The sequence below is a fragment of the Phytophthora sojae genome (assembly GCF_000149755.1).
Source record: "Phytophthora sojae unplaced genomic scaffold PHYSOscaffold_1, whole genome shotgun sequence".
In the NCBI taxonomy this organism is placed as follows: Eukaryota; Oomycota; class Peronosporomycetes; order Peronosporales; family Peronosporaceae; genus Phytophthora; species Phytophthora sojae.
Genome location: NW_009258115.1, coordinates 12,827,501 through 12,851,018, shown reverse-complemented (window position 1 = coordinate 12,851,018; position 23,518 = coordinate 12,827,501). Strand labels below are relative to the sequence as shown.

General features: G+C 52.5%; 10 protein-coding genes across 10 annotated transcripts; 6 read left to right on the top strand and 4 right to left on the bottom strand.

Annotated features, from left to right (window-relative positions):
• Window positions 1–329: 329 nt before the first annotated feature.
• PHYSODRAFT_467196 (hypothetical protein) lies at window positions 330–1,007 on the top strand (the record flags this gene model as incomplete). Its single annotated transcript, XM_009519584.1, has 1 exon — window positions 330–1,007. One exon carries the CDS (start codon window positions 330–332, stop codon window positions 1,005–1,007), a length of 678 nt encoding a protein of 225 aa, XP_009517879.1.
• Window positions 1,008–1,626: 619 nt separating this feature from the next.
• PHYSODRAFT_295352 (hypothetical protein) lies at window positions 1,627–3,063 on the top strand (the record flags this gene model as incomplete). Its single annotated transcript, XM_009519583.1, has 5 exons — window positions 1,627–1,809; window positions 1,857–2,245; window positions 2,376–2,394; window positions 2,607–2,741; window positions 2,848–3,063. The coding sequence occupies 5 exons, from the start codon at window positions 1,627–1,629 to the stop codon at window positions 3,061–3,063; spliced, it is 942 nt and encodes a 313-aa protein (XP_009517878.1).
• A 218-nt stretch (window positions 3,064–3,281) lies between these two features.
• On the bottom strand, window positions 3,282–5,051 carry PHYSODRAFT_295351 (hypothetical protein; the record flags this gene model as incomplete). Its single annotated transcript, XM_009519582.1, has 8 exons — window positions 3,282–3,527; window positions 3,613–3,681; window positions 3,707–3,745; window positions 3,810–3,886; window positions 3,966–4,316; window positions 4,364–4,447; window positions 4,489–4,898; window positions 4,963–5,051. 8 exons carry the CDS (start codon window positions 5,049–5,051, stop codon window positions 3,282–3,284), a joined length of 1,365 nt encoding a protein of 454 aa, XP_009517877.1.
• A 1,360-nt stretch (window positions 5,052–6,411) lies between these two features.
• Window positions 6,412–8,737, bottom strand: PHYSODRAFT_295350 (hypothetical protein; the record flags this gene model as incomplete). Its single annotated transcript, XM_009519581.1, has 4 exons — window positions 6,412–7,783; window positions 7,817–7,842; window positions 7,920–8,273; window positions 8,546–8,737. 4 exons carry the CDS (start codon window positions 8,735–8,737, stop codon window positions 6,412–6,414), a joined length of 1,944 nt encoding a protein of 647 aa, XP_009517876.1.
• A 130-nt stretch (window positions 8,738–8,867) lies between these two features.
• Window positions 8,868–10,941, bottom strand: PHYSODRAFT_264096 (hypothetical protein; the record flags this gene model as incomplete). Its single annotated transcript, XM_009519580.1, has 2 exons — window positions 8,868–8,875; window positions 8,910–10,941. 2 exons carry the CDS (start codon window positions 10,939–10,941, stop codon window positions 8,868–8,870), a joined length of 2,040 nt encoding a protein of 679 aa, XP_009517875.1.
• A 252-nt stretch (window positions 10,942–11,193) lies between these two features.
• Window positions 11,194–12,360, top strand: PHYSODRAFT_264010 (hypothetical protein; the record flags this gene model as incomplete). The annotated part of the gene is made up of 1 exon (XM_009519579.1): window positions 11,194–12,360. The coding sequence occupies one exon, from the start codon at window positions 11,194–11,196 to the stop codon at window positions 12,358–12,360; it is 1,167 nt and encodes a 388-aa protein (XP_009517874.1).
• A 539-nt stretch (window positions 12,361–12,899) lies between these two features.
• Window positions 12,900–13,082, top strand: PHYSODRAFT_374189 (hypothetical protein; the record flags this gene model as incomplete). The annotated part of the gene is made up of 1 exon (XM_009519578.1): window positions 12,900–13,082. A coding segment is annotated over one exon (183 nt), but the record flags the coding sequence as incomplete, so codon positions are not given.
• Window positions 13,083–13,847: 765 nt separating this feature from the next.
• PHYSODRAFT_472446 (hypothetical protein) lies at window positions 13,848–14,709 on the top strand (the record flags this gene model as incomplete). Its single annotated transcript, XM_009519577.1, has 2 exons — window positions 13,848–13,904; window positions 14,275–14,709. The coding sequence occupies 2 exons, from the start codon at window positions 13,848–13,850 to the stop codon at window positions 14,707–14,709; spliced, it is 492 nt and encodes a 163-aa protein (XP_009517872.1).
• Window positions 14,710–17,549: 2,840 nt separating this feature from the next.
• PHYSODRAFT_477010 (hypothetical protein) lies at window positions 17,550–19,211 on the bottom strand (the record flags this gene model as incomplete). Its single annotated transcript, XM_009519576.1, has 8 exons — window positions 17,550–17,783; window positions 17,856–17,996; window positions 18,086–18,162; window positions 18,230–18,487; window positions 18,558–18,695; window positions 18,799–18,899; window positions 18,970–19,021; window positions 19,088–19,211. The coding sequence occupies 8 exons, from the start codon at window positions 19,209–19,211 to the stop codon at window positions 17,550–17,552; spliced, it is 1,125 nt and encodes a 374-aa protein (XP_009517871.1).
• A 1,057-nt stretch (window positions 19,212–20,268) lies between these two features.
• Window positions 20,269–21,531, top strand: PHYSODRAFT_477730 (hypothetical protein; the record flags this gene model as incomplete). Its single annotated transcript, XM_009519575.1, has 1 exon — window positions 20,269–21,531. A coding segment is annotated over one exon (1,263 nt), but the record flags the coding sequence as incomplete, so codon positions are not given.
• Between the last annotated feature and the right edge of the window lie 1,987 nt (window positions 21,532–23,518).

Sequence of the window (23,518 nt, the reverse complement as noted above, 5' to 3'; positions counted from 1 at the left end):
CCAACCGCTGCGCCCGCAGCAACGAACAGCAGCAGATTCAGGGGCCGCGCCAGCAACGGCAGCAACTACAAGAGGGAGCAAGTGCCGAACCCGCCAATGGCGATGCGTTCGTGGCTGGATCAAATGGCAACGGGGCGGCTTCATCAGATATTGCGATGCCGGTGGCGTCGGATCAGGGTCAACACGGCACAGAGTCGATGGTGGCGCTGCTGCTCGAAGGGGGTCCGGAAGGCGGTGGAACTTTGCGAGGTGAGGAGGAGGAAGAAGCTAAAGTAGCAGACACGCAGGTGAATTCTCCAGTCACCACACCAAGACACCGATTGAAGGGCATGTGCCAGAATCCTGGTTGCACGAAGATAGCCCAAAGCAAGGGGTTGTGCTGGAAGCATGGAGGCCACAGACCGTGCTCGGAATCAGGTTGTACGAAATGCGCGACGGCAAAGGGCAAGTGCGACAAGCACGGTGGAGTCAAGGAATGCTCACAGCCTGACTGTCTGGCAAATGCCTACAGAAGAGGGAAGTGCTGTAAACACGGTGGTAAAAGCCTTTGCACGGACCCCAATTGCACGAGCTACGCAAAGTCAAGCGGCAAGTGCCTCAGACATGGGGGTGGCAAGCGCTGCTCTTACTCTGGTTGCCTGAATTGGGCTATAGCAAAAGGCAAGTGTGGCAAACATGGTGGAGGCACTCGATGCTCGGAGCCTGGGTGTACCAAGCAGCAGCAAGGAAGCGGTGGCAAGTGTTTCAAGCATGGTGGAGGCACCCGATGCTCGGAGCCTGGATGTACCAAGCAGCAGCAAGGAAGCGGTGGCAAGTGCAAAGCGCACGGAGGTGGGGCGCAATGCTCCTACGCAGACAGTCTGAGGCGTGTCTTTATACGAGGGAAGTGCTCTAAGCACAGCCGCAGCGAGCTATGGTCTATTGGTGGATGTCGTAAAGCCGCTCGAGGGAATGGTGTATGCATCGCGCACCAGATGACGTGCGACGAAGGGCTCGATCAAGGGTAATGGCGTTATTTGCTGTTGCGCGTGGTAATTTTCATGTTGAAGCCTGGCTGCTCCAGCTACCGGTACTAATAGTACCGTACTATTGCTTTATGATGTCCCAAAGTTGGCGATAATTTTGGTGTTCGGTTCTTGAAGTTATTGGTTAGGAAATTGGATTTTGTTGCTTCCGAATGAGTAGTGCCGTTGCTTATATTTCTGCAAGGTTTGACATGAATCTTGCTTTGCTTCTTCAAACTACGTAGTACTTCCCACTTGGAAAACGGCTCAACACGATACTGTAGTAGGTGGAACATACCGTCCCTAGTAGACGTGCTGGAAAATGTGCACCGGCACGTCAGGCTCATACCGGTGCACATTTTCCTAGGCATCCCTCGATGACAGTGGAAATTAACTGATCTAACCGATGTTGGTTGGTGTTGGTACCATTCACTCCCAAGGCCTGGTGAGCTCGCTCTGTGAGTGGCGCGATGATTTCGCTATCGGATCTTCAAAATTGTGTACTAAGTAGTACTCAATGAGTAAAAGTGTTGTTGTTGTTGTCAATTTACTCATTTGATGGCCGTGGATCCGACAGTTAGAGCGCGTCTGCCATCACTTTGGATTTCGAGCTGGAACAACAATGACGACGCCGCAGTGGACAGATGAACTGGACGATCTATTACTGGTTGTTGCTGGCACCTACAACACCTGGCGCGACAGGATGCACCAGTTCAACAGCGCCTTGAAGACAAGAAGAAGCTTGTCCAACCAGGAGTTCACAGCGGCTGCGATGTATTCTCGCTTCCAGGAGCTGTGCAGAACGGTGCCCCCTGAGCCCGCAGATGGCTGCATTCTGCGCTGGTCCGCCAGTCAGATGCAACTTCTGACGACAAGAATACGAGGGGCGAGTCTATGGAGGCCAAGACGATACTCTTCAACCGAGCTGCGAAGCTCAACGGTTGGAAAGTGGCTACGCAAGACCAGGTCGAGTTAAAGCTCAAGCAGTTGGCGAGGAACGCAGCGAAGAGCAGCCCCCAGCAGGAGCCGACTACGCCGAACGGTGAGGTCGGTAACGAATCGCAACCTGGCGAGAAACGGACACTGAGAATGAGAAGCTCTGAGCTGGACGCCAAGCGCCGAAAATCTGGGGATGATGTCGCGACTGAGAAGATGGAATGTCATAGTGATGTCGCTAACGAGAATGATGCGGAGAGCATTGAGAGCGACCTGGAGAACGATGGCAAAACTGAAGTCGCGAGGTGCGAAGAAGAGACGAAGACTGGTGAGGTGGTGCCCCCCCCCCCCAACAAACAACATAGCAGCCCACGTGCGCTCGATGTTTAACAACCCCCAGTTGTATAGCGACGTTACCTTCCTTGGTACGTGTAGTTTTTTGCCGTTGGATGGGGTGAGTTTTAGTAATCTTGTGGATGTGCGTGCGTGCATGCTGCTGCAGTTGAGGGGACCCAGATATTCGCGCACAGGAGTATCTGTGCGCGCTACAGCAAGTTTCATGCATTATTTTCCGAGCAGAGAAAGGTTGGAATTTTGTTTTGGATGTATGCTTGAATGAAAAACTGGCAGGACTGACACCTGCCATGTGACAACATGTATATGTAGGACGTCAACTCGCAGGATATCGAGATCACGGACGTAAGTCGGAAGACTTTCCTCACCATGATGGATTATGTGTACACGGACTGCGTCGAGGTCTCGAAGGATGATGTACTGGAGCTATTTGTCGCTGCGAGCCGCGTAAGTAATACTTCCACGCTGACGGTGATTTTCACTGTTTGATCCATTGTTCTGTTGTGCGCGTACAGTATGGAATCGATAACCTTAAAGTCGTGTGCTCTCAAAGTTGATGGCGTCGATCGGCATCGAAGACGTTGCGGAAAAATTGCTGGTAGCTGCTGAGCACGACGATGAATCGCTACGAGACGAATGTTTGTCCTACATACTTCGCTATCCCACTACCGTCTCGAACACGCATGCGTTCATGGAAATGGCGCGCAGCAACCCTGAACTCATGGTGTGGGTTGCGCAGAAAATGGCGTCCCTCATTCACATTGTTTAGTTTTCTTCTTGCTATGGACGAGCTGTGCTGTGTGCGTTTGGGGTATTGAGAATATTCGCACGGTTTAGTAGTACGTCTTCTAATGATTCGTGAATATTGCATGGAATAAGATATGAGTTCGTGCTGCGATAATACTCAATTAATGGTACCCGCTTCAGTTGTTCAGCTTTCTAGAGCTCTTTCCGGTTAATATATTGAAGCCGACAGCCTACTACGCCTCAGGCACGAATCGACAGCTCCTGCATTATCTTCACCATCATGTTGGGGTTCCTGTGTGCCATCTCCTGGAAGGACTTTGTTTTCGACACAGCTTCCAGATTGCGGAGCGTGTAGGCGAAACACTCGTCTCGAAGCGATGCATGACCGAGTTCATCAGCTATCAGCAAAATATCCGCAACGTTGTGGACCCCCACCGACTTCATCAATCTCCTCGAGCAGTGCTGCTTGAGAGTTTCGATGCCAAACTGTGCAACACTCAAGAGCCATAACGTTATCAGTGCTGGTACTTCAGTTAGATACCTCACCTCACCACCGCCTCAAGAAACTTACACGGTCCGCGGCGGTGAACATTTCCATAACCATGTCTTCAGCGACGTTGAGGGAGTCTGTGTAGATGTACTCACAAAAAGGCCCTTTTGCTTACTCTCGAGATATCCACGCGCCCAACGTTATTGTTGACGATCTGCAATGGCAGTAGAGTTTTGTCAGAGTTTCCGTCGAATGAATACAGCGATAACCGTTTTTACCTCGTCGGCAAGTATGCCCTTGAAGTAACCGCAGCGCATACAAATGCACCTGTGAGCAAATACTTCGCTTTCTTCAACTGGAAAAAAAAATCGCAGGTCTATCAATTCCATGCTCGGGTCTCGAATAAGTAAAACAAAATAAGCAACTAAACGTACCAAGGAAAGTCACGTCGCTCATCAGCTTGTTGTTCACCAGCGAGCGCAGGTGATCAGCCATATTGCCCCATCCAGAAGCCCCCGGCTCCGCGACGCCACGCTTCTTTTCCATCGGAACATCGGTCCGAGCGCCATCTCCAGTTTTTGTTTGACTGGTACGCCCAGCCTTTTCAACTGAGGCTTCCTGCTCCTGGGTACCATCCGAAGTTTCATCACTTGGAAGCTCAGAGCCGCCTTGGTCGTCACGATACGAGGGCATGGCGGCAGTAGGAGCAGGCTTGGAACTGGTGGCAACAGAACGGCTCAAACTCGCCACAACGCTAGAAGCACCTGCAGCTCCAACCTTTCTCCCTAGTACAGCACTGTAGATATTGAAACCACCGTCGTTCCCTTCTCACTTTCAACGCCGCTGAATTCGTCCATGGAGAGACTGAAATCCTCCTCGTCGCTCTCATCCAACACATTACCACCACCAACTTCCGCTGCAGTAGTAGCAAGTCTGCTGCTTGCAGCAACACTTGACTTAGCAGCACGTGCAACAGCAACGCCGTCCCCACTTTCTGTTGCTTGGGGTTCCGGTCACGAATGTTGATCTGCCTCGTGCGCTTGGTACTGATCTGGCTAGCCTCCACGGTCTGCGCCACCCTAGGCTGCACCGGCAGTACCGACTGAACCGTAGCGTTCAACCCCTTCCTATTAGTAGCTGCCAGAAGCTTCTTCTTCACTTGTTCCAGTGACGCCGTGAACGTCCACCCCTTTTCCTTGATTGCGTGGTTGAACAGCACCGTCTTCACCTCGTACGACTCTCCGTGCGTGTTCCTGTCGACGGTGAGCAGCAGCTCAACCCACTTGGCGCTCCAGGACACGGAGCGGCTACTGGAAACGTCAACTGGAACCGATTCGCAGAGCTCCTTGAAGTGGCTCTGCATTTTCCTGCTCGGTGAAGGGCGGACTGGGCGCCCGCGTGAAGTCGCGACGCTCGAGAACATTGACGAACTCTTGCGCTCGCTCGGACCAAGTGGCGAAGCGGCCGGTCACGTCTAGCAGCAGCTCCTCCAGCTCCTCGGTCCATTGACGTAGCGTCATGTCGATTGTAACTTTTTGGAATTCTGGTAATGATTCATTACGGGTCCCACTTGGGTTCAGTATAGTGAAACCAAGTGTTGAAGGTAAGAAAAAAACGTTAGCACTTCAACTGCAACCAAGTTTTATTTCTTACCGGCGGGTAATTTATTCCGGTATTTCTTTAAAATGCTTTTTTCTCGCGAAATCGTGTCGTCATTCACCGACTTTGCAGCGATGGAGGAGCGGGAAGTGTGGTTCAATATCGGAAGAGGAACGGATCGGGTCCTCTTGGCAGATGGCGTTGATAGCCTGGACGACTTTGTGTTCTAACACCCTGGCAGGTATTTATTGGAGCCAAGTGCGGGTTTACGAGTCTCAAGCAAGGGATGTTCCTCTCGATCTGTCGACTAAAATTGACGGTCTTGGACTTGATGAAGACCACGCGCTTATTGTGAAGGTTGTTCCAAGGCAGACAAATCTCTTCCGGCCGATTCAGGTGGAACATTAGGATTTAAAACCGTGCAGCTTCGAACCCAGGTTCGTTGCGCGAACTCATCGTCAAGGTAATTGAAGGGATGAGCGCGTCTGCACTTCAAGAGTCAGCTCTCGGTAGTATTGGTTTTCCGGACGAAAAGATACATTACAGCAATTATGGAGGGACTGGCTGTGAATACGTTGTGGACCTGTTCGATTTGCCCAGAGTTGTCGCGCATTTTCCCTACACCAACAACAAACGAGAATCGCCACATGGGATTTTTCCTGTATGCGCCGGAACCTATTCCAGAAAAAATTGATCTTAATCCTACTGCCTGCGCTCCCCGTTTTCGATGGGGGCTGGAGATTGTAAGTGGTGCTCGCGCTGAAGATTCAGGATTCGCTCCAGAGGGACAGTACGCTGCACTTCAAGTCGACGACTATGCCGTTCTTGAGTTCCGAGGCAACAAGGACGGAGTTGTTACGAATGACGTGCGAAGAAAAAGGTCATGGTGGCTTTTAAGCTGGGCGATTTCTCGAAATGCCAATGCGTTTTTGGCAGGAACGCCACTCCACGTGCTATCACATTGAGCTGATATTTTTTCGGATAGCTAGTACGAAGGTTTTTTCCCGAGTGGTTAGGAAGGCTGCCGAAAACATTAACATGAAATAACTTCAGTTCCGTTTGTTTGACGGTGTTCTTCCAAAGCACAACATGCAAACATGAACTACTGCTGATAGTAACTCATCAGCTAATCGCGTTGCCATGCTATGTTATTAGTATCGCATGAGGCGTTGAGCTACACAAAGAGCTATTAACTACGCGTGAATGCGTACTGAAGGAAACTTTTCGATCGGCAAGGTCAGATAAGGTAATTGAAAATCACACTGCATTCACTTTTCGTAGTCAGCTGCCCGAGTCCAGGTTCAATCGGAACCTTTTCAGCACATGCAACGGCACGTCCGTCCGAGTTGCTGCATCTTGGTAGCTGGTAAATTCGCCGTCTTTCAGCGCTTCCGCTATAGCTGCACTACGTTTCACTCCCACTCCTTCATCCAATCGAAGATGCACCTCAGAGCTAGAATTCAAACATGGCGGCGGAGTTTTCATCGAAAACGACACTCTTGCCGCAAGAGGGCCGTAGTAGCTTTCCCAGCAACTCTGGTCAACGATTGCACAATTGCGCAGAACTGACCCAGCGATATCCGGCGACACATTTCCGGCGTAATGGAGCACAAGAAGGTCGTTAGGCCCAACACCTTTCGTCTTCTCAACCTCGAATTGTTCGCGGGATAGGTTCTGGGTTATATACCGGTGAACTTCATGAAAGTACTTTTTCGCAGTATTATTTTCCAAGCAAAGAAATGAGTCTCCCGATGATGATCCTGCCCCGCGCTGGTACAGGAGAACTGGGTTGTCAGAGTCAAAACCGCAGGGGGACTTGGTAGGATTACTCTGTGTATCCATTTGATCTGGAGCTAACACAAACGAGCGTAGCACCTCGTTCACAAGCCTCTCACATCCAGGGCCAAATCGAGCTCCGCGGTGGGTATCTTTCCATCTCATTGGCGAATCTGGGGCAAACGCCATCGATTTTACCATGCGAAGGAAACAATTAAGACTCTGCAAACGTCGCCACGGCTTTCGAGGCTCCCGTAAAAACACTGGAAATGATTCCATCTCGTCCCAGGGAACTTTGTACGAAGCAACCATCACGTACAGGACATAGGGGCACTCCAAAATGCGCTCGTCCTCCCGATATCTGACCAAACCAGCAGACACCACTGCATCCAGACTTGCTCCTCTGAAAGTTGAACGTCTATGGGTCACACGGTAAGCGACAGCAGTCAAAAATGCATCACGCATACTGGCCAGCTGCACGAGAACACCAGCATACGTGTTTTTGAGTGCATCCACCACGTTTTCCAGCACGGAGTCGAAATCAATCGCGTCCCCGCTGGTGACATCAGCCAACACCATATACAGCTTCTCCAGCGCTCGGCCGAATCCACCCATATCGTCAGCTAGAAGCTGCACCAAGTCATTACGCCCATAGCTGCCAAAAACATCCGCTATGTCTTTCGTTGGACGAGAGAGCCTTGGTGGCCATACCCGAATTATCCACTGGGGTGAGAGAGCTAGATAGTTCATCACTGGCTCGTAGATCGTTGTAAAAGCTATTGCAATGACCCAGCTGTCCGCAGCGTTGACAATGTTGATTAGCGAAACCAAAGCGCCGTAGAAATCCGAGGAATGGCTTCTTTCTTGATGGTCCAGTCTGTGAAGACCATCAACGCAGAGTATCACGCACATTTCACGCGGAGACTTCCCTTCCAGCTGGGATAGCGACAAAACAGCATCCGGGGTCACGTGGTTACCCAAGTTGCCTACAAAGGAATCCCAATCGAGCGTACGTAAGTATTCTGCAGCTGATACAACATTCGTGTTCCGATCGCCTGGGAAGGATAGGCAAAGTTATCGCCTGCTGACTCGGATCCATTCTCGAACATCACGTTGAATACGAAGGCGTTTTCCAGCATCTCCACCATCTCCTTGTTCTCGTCATTGTGAAATTTCTTTCTCAAAAATCCCGGAAATTCATTCAGAAGTCGCGACTTGCCCGTTCCTGGGCCATCTACACAGAGGAACAAAGGGTGACCCGTCTTGTCGTGCTTTTGGGATTTCCAATAGGAAAAATGCGTCTTGACGGCTTCTTCCATAAATTCACAGTTCATAGGTTCTTGGAAGTCCCAGTCTGCACCCAGGCCCTAGCAAAGGTTTCGGAGGACGAGCTGAGAATTCAATCGGGGGTGGCAATAATGTGTAAGGAAGGCGGCCAGAGATTGTATGGGAGTTCCAGGAGGTGGCTTCGGCAGCTCCACTAGCACGTGAGCGACTCGCTCGCCGAGGTCGACATCGAGCTCAAAGTAATCAGACAACTTCGCGAACGGATCCATAACCACGTAACCCTTGACAATAAGCCCGCTTTTCAGAAGTTCCAACGCGAGCTCACTCTTCAGCCATCCTTCGGGTTTCTTACGCGCCAAGCGAAGTTGTACTTAAGTATGTCGCTTGGGGGGAATGTGAACCGCTCGCGGTATCGTTGCAGGTCGAATATTGCTGTCTTCAGCGCGTCCACATCAGCAGTGCACTCGATCTCCACGTAGAATCGGGATGCTTCTTCATATACCCCGCAACCCAGCTTCAGCTTCTTGACCTGTGTATTCTCCATTTTCCCCAACAATGGTCAACCCTGAAGAATTTTACAGCAAGTAATACTTGCAAACAGATAATTTATTCGCTGCTATCAATATCTTGTGAAGTAGTAGATCACGATTACCTTCTTCGGATCACGACTGCAGTCAATGCACTAAGGACAACAGTACCAGCGATTGCAATCGTACCTAGCTGACCGGGCGTCAGCTCCTTACCGATGTTGTCCGAGACGAACGCGTTCACCTTGGACCAGACGCTGGGCGCAGGCAGTTCCTTCAAGTGCTTGATCATCAGCTCGCCCTCACCTTCCACTTCAAAGCCCAACCGCCGGTAGAAGTTGCGAACACCCACGCCAGCGATCACAGCCATCTTCTTGTACCCGTGCGCGCGAGCAATCTCCTCCGCCTTCATCATCAACTGCGTACCGAAGCCCGTGTGCTGAGCGTGCGAGCCCTCTGCGTCACTAGCAGCGGCATCTACTGCAGCCTTCTTCGACTTGGCAATCGCAGCGACCAACTGACCGTACACGTGCAGCTCGCGGATCAACGCGGCACCCTCCAGCTCGGGGAACACACCGCCACCAGCGGACTGAGAGAGACGAAGCCGAGTAAACCCGCAGATCTTGGAGCGGTCCGGGGTCTCAAAGCTAATGAAGTACTCGGCTCCTTCGTTGGCCTCGTACTCGCGAATCACGCACTCAGCCGATGCGATAGCTGCATCGTCCGTCTTCACCTCACGGCACCGGATGCACTTGCACGGCGTGCCACGCGCGATCATCTTGTTGCAGATCACTTGACGCAAGTTGGGTTCGTCCATGCCTCCCAGAATGTACTGGCTGGGGATATCGCGGATCACACGGTTGAGTCGGATCCAAGGGTGCACTTGAGCCTTCACGTCCATCAGCAGGTCGATGAGCTTGTCGTCCGAGTACGGCACGTAGCTCCCTTCGTCGTACCACTTCTTGATCACAGTCCAGGGCGTGATCTCGCACGGGTAGATCTTCCACTGGTCGGCCTGCAGGTCCGGCGAGTGCAGCACGTAGTCAAACATGGCGCGGTCCTTCTCCGGGTCGCTGCCAGGAAGATTGGGCATGAGGTGGATGTCGGTCTTGTAGCAGCAGTCACGCAGGAGCTTCAACGCGCGCACCGCGTCCGCAGAGGTGCAGCCGCGGTTGATCTTCTTCAAGATGGCGTCGTCCGTGTGCTGAATGCCCAGCTGAACTCGCGTGCATCCGTAGCGGCGGAAGCGACGCAGCTCCTCCGGCGTGATGCAATCCGGTCGGGTCTCCAACGTGATTCCAATGATCTTCACTGCTGCAGTCTCGTTCTCCAGCTTCTCCTCGTCCAGACTGCGTCGCTCGCGCTTCTCTCTGTCGAAGAACGTGTTCGCCGCGTAGAACAGGTCGCGGATGAAGTTCTCCTGGTACTCCACGGGGTAGGACGCCCACGTTCCTCCCAGCACCAGCAGCTCAATCTTGTCCACTGGGTGGCCGTTCATCGCCAGCGTCACGCAGCGATCGCAGAACTGCAGCACCGGATCAAAGTCGTTCCGGTTGGCGCGCAGCACACTGGGCTCGTCGTGCAGGTAGCTCCTGGGCTGGTCCGGCTCGTTGGGGCAGTAGTAGCAGTTCCACTGGCAGCTGAAGCGCTGCTTCTTGCCGCCCACCTCCGGGTACGGACTGGTGAGCACCGTGACGACCAGCACGCCCGACTGACTCTTCTGGGCCTTCTTGACCAGCAGCTTCTCGAGCGCCAGGCCCTTGGGGGCCTCGCCCTTCTGCACCAAAAGACCCAGAACGAACTTCATCTGGGACTTCTTGGGCAGGCACTTGAACTTGCGGCGCAGCAGCACGAACGCCTTCTCCAGCTCGCGCGCGGTTTGGGGGTCGTGCTCCACCAGGAAGAGACCCATTTCCTCGAATTTGGGCAGCTCCTCCACGGGCACCAGCTTGTCCCACGTGGCGTAGATGTCGTCCAGCCCCGTGTTCTTCCAGTCCGGGTCCTGGCTGCGCTTGTACGTGGCGGGGTCGTTCACGTCGCCCCTTGGGGCGGATTTGGGCACCTGGATGGACTCGATATCGGACGTTTGCGAGGCCCCCAGAGCGCTTGAAGACGTCGCAATTGCAGGAGACGTAGCAGACGCATTAGCAATGGAGGTCGAAGCAGTTGCATCGCTGGGCGTGGCGTCTGGCGCCGACGCGGGAGGCTGCACGTCCGCCATGGTGACAGTGAGTTGATACTGGTGGTCGCGGGGCGTTTAACACCTAAAATGGGTAATTTTTATTATTTTGTGTTTTATTACGACTTTCATGTTTAGAATAAAACACTGGAAGCTGTGAGGTGTTTTGGAAATTGTGTTCGTCACGTCGCAGATTCGAACAGAGAAAAGGAAACTATCGCATCGTTGTTGGGTTCGAGCAGAGAAGGTAACTTTTGATTTTGGGTATCGTGAGTCACTGGTAAGGAGATCAAGATGCTGCAGCAGTGCGTGATCTTGGCGCTCGCGTTGGCTTCTGCCTACGTTATCGCGTCCGTGACCATTGGCATTCGCTCTTCAGCGCTGCGCATGTTGCTGCTCAACCTGATAGGCTTCTTCCAAGGTGTCAACGTCAAGTGGGTGAGCGATCCAGACCTCGCAATTCGAGTGCTAAAAGCGAGTGGAGACAAGGGCGACTTAATCGAGTCCCTGCTGTCGCTACCGGCCTGGAAGCCCGTCGTCTCGCTCGAGTCGGTCAATGGAGAGCAGTGGCGACGGATGAAGTCCCAGTTCACGAAATTTACACAAGTTTTACAGCCGGTATCCGAGCTCACCACTATTTTTGAGACCCGCGGTCGAGAATTGCTCGAGTCTAACACGGTGATCGATGCGATCAAGTTGAACGAGCTGTCGGTCGCTTGTTTCTACGAGTGGGTCTTTGAGCGAGAGTTCGACCGCGAACATCTCGCGGTCGTGTGCCAAGCGACGTGGGAGTGGCGCAAGCAGCTCGCGATCAAAGGCGTCGGGGACTGTGAGGTGAAGCAACGCACGGTGGAGTGGTGTGTGGAGGAGGTTCGACGTACTCCGAGACTGTACGAGGTGTTTAGGGAGAAGTGGGCGGAGCCGGAGTTCTACTCGCTCATTTTGCAGCCATTTGTGGTCTCGCCGGCGATTAACTTGACGGACGTCGCTGTGGTAGTTGGCGAATGGGTCAAGTTGGCACCGCCCGAGCAGCAGATCACGCCCGAGATTATCCGACAATGCGTTTGCAGTGCGCACCCGTTCCCTGTGCTCGAGCGGTATTTCCCTGATGGGGACGCAGCGCTGGGCATCGCTCCGAACACGCACATTTTGATCCCGCTTGATGAAATGGCAGGCGACGCTTTTGCTGCGGGCGTCGACTTGACGTTCGGTGCTGGGTCTCGAGTGTGTGTGGGACGTCACATGGCAATGAAAGCAATGATGGGGCTATTTACGGACTCTTTCGTGCGCTCGGACTTGTTCCAACCGATGCTGGGCCACAAGTACTCGGGGCGCAATAACGATGGGGAGGAGACGGTCTCGGAAACTCTTTATCAAGTGAAGTTTGCGATTCGAATTGTCGGCGGTGCTGCTGTTAATAGGCTTTGGAGGATCTATCGCGCTTATGTGAAGGGATATTGAGCGATGTAGTTTGAGCAGTCATCAGTAAACTCACATAGTGCAGCAGCAGGTTGATGAACCACCATCAGGCCTCCATAAATATGGGAGGGCCGATTTTGCCCATATAGAAGCTGAACATGGGCACTATCAGAGTTAACCCTTTCGCGGCAAAAGGATACATTTCTCGCCCTTTTACAATGTTATTAAAACAAGGTGCCTTCGCATCATCTAAAAGGGCGCACACAGCGCCCTTTTAGCTTTATAGGCGATTGGAGCTACCGTGTTTTGCACTTGAATATTTTTTACCAATCAAAATGCAGCGATGGGTATGTGAAGAATAAATTACCTGCCACGCCGCTACGTACTGTCAGGTCTTTGGAGCCGGATACCTATCTTTCTTTTTATCTTGCTAGTCTGGATCTATCTCGCTGGGCCAATACGCGCCACTGATTTAACACCATACAAACTCGAATATTGACGCATATATAGCCGACGCGCTATAGTAATTGCAAGACACACGCACTTCTTCCTTCATGGTGCAAACCGCCTTCCAGGACTAGGAGGACAAACAACTCGTCCAAATTGCGCTTCAATTTGAGATCGAAGGATTACGAATAACATGGGACTATGTTGCACGACAAATGGAAAAGACGAAGAGAACTTCAAGGGAACTGCGTTTAAGACTTGCCAGCTTGAAACGAACCTACGGTAAATCGATACGCAACTTCCCCCGATGCTTCTTCGGTGGTTTGACCCACGTTCAACCTGTTTTGCCACAAGCACGACGCCCGCCTCGTCCTGGGGCCAGTGCTCCAAGAAAAGGTTTTCGCCGCTCTAACCTAATCACGACTTCTACAACGCCCCAGTTGGGCACCGTTGGCCCCCAAGTCCTGACACACAATTTCGGCTACTACGGCAGCTATTAGACAACCACCAGTCCCACGACAGTTGTCGGCACTATTTCCTGTCGAAGAATCGTCCGAACAGCAACTCATCAACCTATTGGCGGTGCTAGAGCCAGCTCTACCCCCACTGACTCACCGCTACTCCAGCCGTCAGCCTCGACCCTTGAGGGACTCGCCAACTCGCCGCTGTTCCGGCCCGCCGACTCGCTGTTTGTGCCCGCGGATGCGCTGCCGACGTCTGCAGTCTCGTACTCTCTGGCGGCCCCCGCTGAACTCCTGCAGGTGACGCCCGATGGCACACACCAGGTGCCTCTCGCTGAGTCGTCGCAGATGCCGCGCGCAAACTAGCTGCAAGTACTGCCCGATGAATCGTCACTAGCCCCCCATTGTGTGGCACCTACAGCTGCGTCGCCGGTGATGTCGTCGACACCGCCAACAACGCTAAGGTTCCGGCTGCTATCGCAGCAAGAAGCAATACGTGCGGTTTCATCGGTCTTTGGTGATGTGAGGGCTAGTGATATTCGTCAGCAAGCCGGACGGACGCAAGACAACGCAGGAGAACTACTAGTACTACCGTCAGGGGTGGCGGCTATGCTTGCTGCGATGGGACCACTAAATGAGTGCGACGTATTTCTGGATGTGGGTGCGGGAATCGGGAACGTGCTGTGTAACGGGGTTACACACCAAGAGCTACATACATTGCGACCACTGTGACGAGTGGTGCATAGAGACTCAGGATTCCTATTGGCTGAAAGCAGCATCTTTTAGCCAATGAGCGACATGCATAGCATTGGAATTCTGCCAACCAGCCGTTGGCAGAATTCCTATCTTAGAATATTACATTTAGAGGAAGTCAGAAACATAAAACAAAAATAGCAGTTCTCATTTTAACCCAAAAACATTATTTGGATCGTTTATTTAGATTAATCTATACTCGGAGGCCCGAGTATAATTAACTCTAGTTTAAACTAAGCTACGCTTCCTCATACACGTGCGCACACGTGTAAGCTGTTGTAGTGAGCCAAGGTAGGCCCATTACATGCTGGCTCAAGTTGCGCTTACTACGACTACTCGGAAGTGTATTGGAGTCGAGTTACGTGAGGAGCTATGTTCGCTCGCAAAGCAGCATATTCAGAACCACATTACGGCCTACCCTTTACTGCGCAAGGTGACCATGATACCGGCGGATGTGCGCGACGTAGTGCTGTCGGTCCAGGCTCCAGCGTCTGAAGCCACGGTGATTTTCGCAAATTACTTCCTTTTTGAAGAAGCTGCCAAGCTCGTTGTCGCTCGAGAACTAAGTGCAATGCCAAATGCACGCATCATTGCATCAACCTCTCGGTTTTGCCCCCGTCATAGAGCGAATTGCTCACAGCCATTTTGCTCTCGCTGGAAACTAGTCCGTGAACAACAGGTAGAATGTAGCTGGAAGTCAAGTCTTACCTCACTATATATTTACAAATAAATATGGTGGAGTTTGTCAAGCTGCTTCCATTTCTATTTGCCTTATCCTAGACAAAACGCCTAAAGCTACAACATAGTGGCTGATCACTGCGCGTCGATGTAGGTCGCATCACGAGCACTAGGCTCAGCTGACTGACTCAGCCGCTCCCGTTGACTAGTCCGTCGCTGTGCTTCGGATGTGACACCATATTGTCGCTTCACTCCAGCGATCACATCGCAATTACCCGTTCACACCAGCTTTGAAGTCGTTGCGCTTGTCTTCTATGGCCGATCTGTCCACACTGCGATACCACTCATGGCGCTGTAGCTCCCACATCCTCGCCATCTCGCCACCTCACTTGCAGCGCTTGGGCTGGCTGAAGTCCGCTCGTGAACTTGACTACAACAGTATTTGACGCACCACGTCAGGCTTTGCGGTGGGTTGCGATCGTTCAGCTGAAATGCCATCCGTTGGAGACACACCAGTAGCTGCCTTCATTAGTCGAGCAAGTTCGGAACCCCGGCGAATATTACCTTTTGTCGTGAACAATTGGCCGGGGAAATTAAATTTGTGAAATTTATCCCAGCACGTCCATGATTGCTGCGGGCATATCCAGGATGTTGGAGGTTGCTCATGCACTTCTCTACACAAGCACACACCATGCGTGAGGCAGTACGTCGTCACCTCCGTCGGGTACCTCTCTTCCCAGCGGCACACGATGCAACGTCGTCGTTTCCTGCTCTTCTTGTCGTGTATTTGCTTCGATGCAATGGCCGTACACATCGGCATAGCTTTACCGGCAGTGGGGCTTGGTCGATGTGCAGGAGAGACGCTGACAGCTCCGACGTCCTCCACTATATTGTTGCGCGCAGTTCGTGCTCCATAAATCATATGACCCTCACTTGGAGCTTCGGCCCACTTGCCATTCATCAACTCACTCGCCAGCTCAACCATAAATTGCCGATGGGGGTCGCGCTGTGTTGCATCTTGTTTTGCTAGACGACACGTTAGATACGCATTCGATCTCGCTACATCGATCAGCGCCAGAGCTAGCTTTTTATGCCACCGTTTGAACGAGTGGCCATCTGCGATAGAAAACCTGGCGCGTGTCTGGTCTAACCGGTCGACACCTTGCATATTCTTGTTATATTCGCCAATGCACATGGGGGCAGGAAATTCGCTTGAAGTATTTCCTACCATTCTCGAGACAGGTGTAACCGTTGAAGCATCAGCATTTGACAGCATGTTCACGACATCTCCATCGCACCAAGATGCTGCGATCATGCTGTAGTCACCAGCGATTGCCTGCCGATGATCCCCTCGAGAACACTTGGTTTCATCAAGAATAGTGTGGCGCGGGAAGTGCTTGCTGTTCGTTTTGATGGTAGCACGACCGTACAAGCCTTTAAGCTGAAGTTCTTGCAACAGTTGAACAGAAGTGTAGTAATTGTCCATGTTCACAATACGTCTGGTACCAAAAAATGGCCGCACGACCTCCAGCACATGCTGGCGAATTTTCGATACGCTATCAAACTCATCTCGCAGTTCTTGTGTCTCTGCAGCGCCGACGACGCCGTCAAGACGATCACCAATATCACATCTGTTGCTTCGAGTCGAGTAGCTACACCACGAATTCGACCTGGCATCGAGCTTTCTCCATCGGTTGATACCCCTACTAGTAGCTGCCTCCATGGGAGCCAACGCGTCGAGAAAGGTGGACATAGTCTCGAACATTCGTTCGCCCGTGTGCTCTTCGTACAATGGAACTGCCATCAAATGAAAATTATAGAGCACTCCTTTAATAGTAAATCGAGCACGGATGTCCAGATACGACTTTCCATGTAAAGTCGATGTGTCCAATGCAATTGAAAACCCCGTAACAGCATCGAGCGCCAAGCTAATGAACTGGAGGGAAGCTGCACACAACACTCGGACACTGTTTGACACCATTGTGTCAGTACTGCCTGTATACACCGAGAGACCCGTTTCATCTCGCACGAATTGGGCAATATCCGCAGCCATTCGAAATGAAGTTCCTCTCTCGACAAGGCCCGCCAAAAGGTAAAAGCGTTTCTGATTTGTGATCGTGGCTGTGTATTCAACCACTCCTCCATCACTACCCAATGTTCGATGAAATAGACTCAATGCTCGAGAATGGGTGACCTCTCCAATACTATCAGGGTGAAAAAAGTAGATCGCCGATAATGGTATCCACAATCGATGACTTCACGTGGACAACCAAAGCATCTTGCGAAATGTCGAAGTGGGCGTGAAGCGACTGGGAAACAGGCACAACCAGCGAAGATCCGAAAAAGGCTTCTTTTTCCTCGGTGGTTCTGAGAAGGTCGAAGGCAGCCCATTTGGCAGGATGCTCGAGCTCGAGATGCTGTTTGTAGCATGTGGGTCGAAATGTCTTGAAATACTTCACATTTTCCGTCTTCTTTCGGGGTTTGGCATTGGTGGAAGTTGGTTTCCGTTCTTCGCGCTTGAAGACGTCGCAGAATCGGCATTTTACTGACGTGATGACTCCATTAGCGCCCCAAGAGGTCGGCACCAGACCGTAACGCATGGCATGCTGAGGTTCGTACGGACGAACCGTTTTCTTTGATTTCTGCTTTGGAGGCTCAAGGTTGATCGGTGACTTGGGAGGGCGCTTCGGCGGCATTGAAGACAGACAGCGGTAGACAGGATGGTAGCGGGGCGAGCTGTGATGGCCAGGGGATAATGCTACTGTATTCTGCAAAACCGACCGAAAAGTCGCAAAATGACAAAGTCACTGTTCTTGGAAAACAACAAAAAATCACAAATGTGGTTTCTGTAGTTGCCCCCATATACTCAAATCATATGTACTTACAGTAGCTCTAGCGCTGCTGCAGAATCTGTAGAGCCAATTCGATGTTGGTGCGGGCCATTTCAAGGAATGACGGGGTTTTCGAGACCGTGTCGAAGTTGCGAAGCGTGAAGGCGAAGCACTCGTCTCGCAGCGACGGAGAACTATGTTGGTCGGCTGCCTGGAGGATGCTTGACACGTTGTCCACGCACACTGACTTCAGTAGTTTCTGGGCACAGCGTCGCTTAAGGCTTTCGATGCCGTACTATTTAGCAAGAAAGCAACATTAATATAAGTGACTTGTTTGAGCTTGAATCAGGGCGATAACCAGACGTACCCGGTCTGCAGCCACAAACAAATCCTTGACGTCTTTATCAGCAACAGCCAGTCGATCGGTGTAGACGTACTCCAGCAGAGAGAGAAATGTCGTCCAACTGACGTCAGAGATCTTAACTTCAGCTGCTGTACTCTCCAGCATCTAGACGTCCACCACAAAGCATAGTTATTTGATTAGCTCCACATTTCTTCAAGTAACAAGCAGCAAATGTGTGGGTGGTTAGTACTCACCTCTCCGGTGAACATGGCTTTGAAGTAGTTGCAGCGCACGCAAAGACTCTTGTGACCGAAAATCGGCGTTCCTTCGACTGCAATACAACAACAACAAACGCGTCAGACTTTCGTAAAATACTCAAAGGGAGATGTGCATCTTACCTATGAAAGTGACATCGCTCATGAGTTGGTTGTTGACGAGCGAGCGAAGGTGAGCCACGGCTGTGCCTTCTTCATCGGGCTCGAGGTCCTCTGGGGTCTTCGATTCGGTCTTCTTCTCTGGCAGCTTCATCTGCTTGAAGCTTACCGCATCGCTGTGGTTACTCAAGACTAACAAGTTGCCGTCATACACGCACCCTGCAGGCGCATTGCTCTTCGGACCGGGGCCTTCGTAAGCAACGGCCGTCCAAGTGTTGGATTCTGTCAGCACAAAATAGTGTTAAGTTAGCAATCCCTTTGTAAACAACACGGTAGCGAGCCATAGTCGTACCAAGATCGAGCTCATACAAGTTCGGGTCAGTCTTCCCACCAAACACAAACAGAGAGTTGTTGTGCAGAGTTACGAGCGGGTTCTGGCAGCCTGCTGGGGGCGTGCCCTTCGTCTCCAAACTCGACCAAACTCGGCTCTCTGTTGACATTACACCGCAAAAAGACCACGAGCAGTCAGATTCAGTCCTCTATGCAGAAGACAGAATAGAAAAGGGAAAAGGAAACTATGGTGATTCGCGTACCAAAGTTGAAGACGTGGACGTCGTTGAGGTAACCCAGGTCGTGGTCGTATCCTCCAAACAACAAGCAGTTTTGGTTGTGGGCAATCATCGAAGCCCCCTCTCTGATGAAAGACAAGCAAATTAATACAGATATTCCAGCAAGCCTGCGCATGAAGATTTTCCCTAACTTACCGAGGGTACGGCACTTCTCCGCTGGTACGAACCAACGACCACGAGTTGGTTTCTGTCGCAGCGACGATACTGGGGTCAGTAACTTCACGCAGTCAGATAAATACTCACGACCACGTACCCAAGTTAAACGAGTGCATGTCGTTGACATGTCGACCAGAGTCCAGTCTTCCATATTCACTGGAGCTGCGACTTGACATGGACTCGCGATCGTAGTGACTGTCACTTCCACCGAAAATGTACATGGCGTTGTCTAGTTAAACACCAAAGGTTAGACCAATAACCTTTATCTTCAAATGCGCCAGCGGTTCAACGCTTACCACAGACCACAGCGGCGTGGCCGTATCTGGGCGTCGGCTGCTGTCCGGCGTTCACAAACACGTTGGTCCAGTTCTGCGTCTCTGCATTCCCACAATTCCATCCGCGTCAAACAACAAGCCTCGATCGCCAATACACAGGGCGCGCAGCTTACGGAAGTTGTAGGAGAAGAAGTCGTTCAAGCGCCTGTCCCCATCGTATCCACCGAAGACGTAGAGCGAGTCCTTGTAGACGACGCCGGAGTGGCTCTTGCGCGGACTCGGACACACGCCGTTACCCGGGACAGTCGACCACTCATTGCGAGCGAAGTTGAACTCGAAGAAGTTGTTGTACTGGCGGATCACCGAGCTGCTGCGTGTCGGAGCCGCGGGAAGGTTGCGCTCTGCAAACGAATCACGCACGCGATCAGTTAGAAGATAGCCCACCCTCCTACAGAGATGCACTCGTCGTGGTCCGCCCTACGGAGGGGCACAGTCTCACCTCCGAAGATGTAAAGCGAATCCTTGCGCACGGCGCAGGTGTGGCCGGGGCCAAGCAGCGGCGCCTCTCTCGGGTTCACGCAGCGGACCGTGGTCCACGCCGGTCGGTCGACTTCTTCGGAGCTTGTCATTTTACTGAGTGGGTGGGTGGTTGTTGCTGTGTCCTCCCTCGGACTATCGGACGCGAATCAAAAGTGCACAAACTGCGAGGACACGTCAATACGTTAGAGAGCGTCGTCCGGTCGAAGGGCTCGGCCTGACCTCCGTCGGAAGCGCTTGCTTGTCAAGAATATCACCTGCACATCAGTTGTACACAAACTTCGTAAAAAGTTTTGAGTAATTACCCCCCCATCTAGACCCATTCTAGTGTACCAGATCTGGCAGGGCCTGCTGCCTGACTTGCTTCTTGCTCTCTCGCTAACCTGAATACATCTCACTTTCCAATCATCCCTACGTCTACGTCTTCCTTCTCTCCCGTCTTCGACCTGCGCAAGTGCTCAAGCTGATGGCTCGACAGGTTATAAGCCCAACGATAGGGAGAAGCGGGGAAGACTTCCCACGCCTCAACGGCTCCAACTTCCCAGTGTGGAACGCTCGCATCCGCGCAGCTCTCGACGGTCAAGACCTGCTAGGCTTCATCGACCAGGAGGACTACGACGGTGACTCGGACTCGTCCATCGTCGACTCCGACGACGACCAAGACCTCAAGCCTTCCCACCCACCTTCGCCCACCAAGTCGGATGACCTGCTCTCCGACACCGGAACCCTGTCTTCAGACGACGGTCTGGACGCCGATGACGCCAAGCGCGACGACAGCACGTCCCAACCAAAGCCTGGCTCCTCGTCCGGCGCGTCGTCGGACTCTTCGTCGGGCAACTCCTCTGAGGCGATGGCGACTGACCCTCAGTCGTCCCGCTCCGCCAAGCCCACCCCGCCGCCCCCGGTGATCAAGTCCTTCACCGAGACCAAGCGCGACAAGGAAAGACGCCGAGCACTGCTCCGCGCACAGGCCAAGAAGGCTCGAGCGAAGCTCCGAGCGGCCAAGAAGCGAGCGGCTCGCAAGCCGAGCCCGCACGAAAGACGCCGAATGGAGCTCAAAACTCGATCGTTCCTGATCTCAACAATCGATGATGCCCACGTGCTCCTCGTCGAGGGTTGTACTTCTGCCTACTCGATCTACCAAAAGCTGCGTGACCGCTATGAGGGCTCGACTGCCCACGGCGACCCGTACTACATCAACCACTACTTGATGACCATCAAGTACGAGGACGGTACGGATCTGATGGCGTTCTTCCTGACCTTCGAGCGCGCACTGAAGGCGGCTGCTGAAGTTACTGGAATTGTGATGACTGACGAACAGAAGTCACTCTATCTCTATCATGCGATGCCTAGTACCTGGAGGCCTGACCTTGCGATTTGGAAGGGCAGCAAGAAGTTTATCCCGTACACGGACCTCAAGACCAACATTGAGCGTAAAGTGCTGGATGACTACGCCAAGCGCAAGTACGTGATTGAGAAGGGCAGCCCCGAGACCCCCGCCACGGCCAGCGAGACGGCACTTCAGGTCATTGCGAACACACCTCATGGCCGAGACGACCCGCCTCGTCGTTCTCAAGGTTGCACCTACTGCCAACGGCCAAATCACGCCATCCGCGACTGCCGTGTGCTGCAGAAGCACCTGCGCACTGGTAATGTCAAGGAGGGCACAGTGCTGCCAGAGAACTTTGGCATTATCGACCGCAAGCCGAGGGATGCCCACAACCCCTTCCCGGCCAAGCAGCAGCGCACCCAACGCTCGGATGACCGGCAGCGCCCACCCTCTCGCAATGAGAATGGGTTCAAGGGTCCGGACATCTATGATCGCTTTGGCAACCCGGTCAACTTCCAGGACCTCCAGCACAAGTTCAGCTCGAGAGGACGCGAAGCGGGGCTCATCGCCTATGCGACTGTCATCATGCCGGACATCGGTCTGTCGGCTACGAGCTCTGACCCCCATGACCCTACGTGGACAGTTGACTCAGGATGCACTCGCCATGCTGCTTACCAAGAGGCCTGGTTCAAGGAGATCCTCCTCTACGCCGGCGCCATCATGGTCGGTGGCAAGCACCAACTAGCCATCCGCGGCATTGGTGATGTGGTCCTCGAGGTGGTTGACACTACCGGTACTACCCGCCTCATGGAATTCCGTGATGTGCTATACGTGCCGGACATGAAGTTCAACCTCCTGGCCATTGCCCAGGAGCTGAAAATGGGTATTCGCCTTGTCTTCAGCAGCACTCGCTGCACCTTCTTCGTGGGCAAGGACTACAAGGTCCACGTCGAACTCGCGTCGGACATGAACCTGTTCCAGTTCAAGCCGAAAATCCCACTCAAGACACCCAGCGCGCTCGTGGCCCCAGCTCCTGCGGACGATCAACCCGCCAATGCCCTTGTGGCTCAATCAGGTATGGACCCTGCTGTCTTATTGTGGCACAAGCGTCTCGGTCATCCTAACTTTCGTGTGATGCAGACCATGTCTAGGACCCAAGCGGCCCCTGAACTGGCGTTCTCTCAAGCATCAGCGATCCCCAAACACTTCTGCCCCTCGTGCATCTTTGCTAAAGCACACCGTGCTCCATTCAAATGCAATGTTGATCGCTCTAAATTCCCTCTTGGAAAAGTTCATTCTGACATCAATGGCCCCTTGCCTTACCCAAGCCTAAGTGGCGCTCACTACTTCATTACGTTCATTGATGACTACTCGCGCTTCATGCACCTATATGTCGTTGCGCGCAAGTCGGACTTGTACGATTGCTACGAGAAGTTCCGTAAGGCAGCTAAAAACCGCTTCAACACTGAGGTCGGTACCCTGGAAACCCAATTCAATCAGTATGACCCTGAGGTGCAACGACTTCGGAGCGACAATGGTAAGGAGTACGAAAAGCTCGGCCAGATCATATTTGATCGCTATGGCACGCATGCTCAGTTCACCAACGCGTATACACCTCAACAGAATGGCGTGGCTGAGCGCCGGATGCGCACTATCCTAGAACCTCTGCGTGCCCTACTCATCGATGGTGATCTTCCCCGCCCACTTTGGGGGAGTGCTGCCAGTACGTCACGCACCTTATCACTGTGACTACTAGTAGTGTGCTTCTTTAAAGGTGTCACTCCCTATGAGCTCTGGCATGGCAAGAAACCATCTCTCACGTACATCAAAGTGTTCGGATGTGCGGCATTCGCTCTTACACCAGAGCCGCATCGCAACAAACTAGAGGCGCGCGCTAAACTGTGCATGTTTGTGGGCCTTCCCCAAAACAAGAAAGGGTATCGCCTTCTCAGCACGACAGAAAACAGAATCATTTACACCCGAGATGTCACGTTCAAAGAGGACACATTTCCTAACCTCACCTATTTAGAACGGGTCACTCCAAACCCTCTCAGCACCTCCCTGCCTGTTCAAAAAGAACTCCTGTCTCCCCTAAGTGCGCTACTAAAACGCAACCAAGCCTCGCTGGTGGCCACTGATGCTGACGTGTGTACCCCTTCCGCTAAGAAGGTTAAGACAAAAGACGCCCTCGCCATCTACTCTAAGGCGCTACTGCTCAACGAGCCCATTGACCTGGAAGAGGAACATACCCTTCATCATACCATCATTACTCTCTTAGCTGCTCGCTATGACCCAGACCCTAAGACCTACAAGGAAGCCATGCGCTCCCCACATGCATCTGACTGGCACGCTGCTGCCCTCTCTGAATATCGGTCGCTCATGGAAA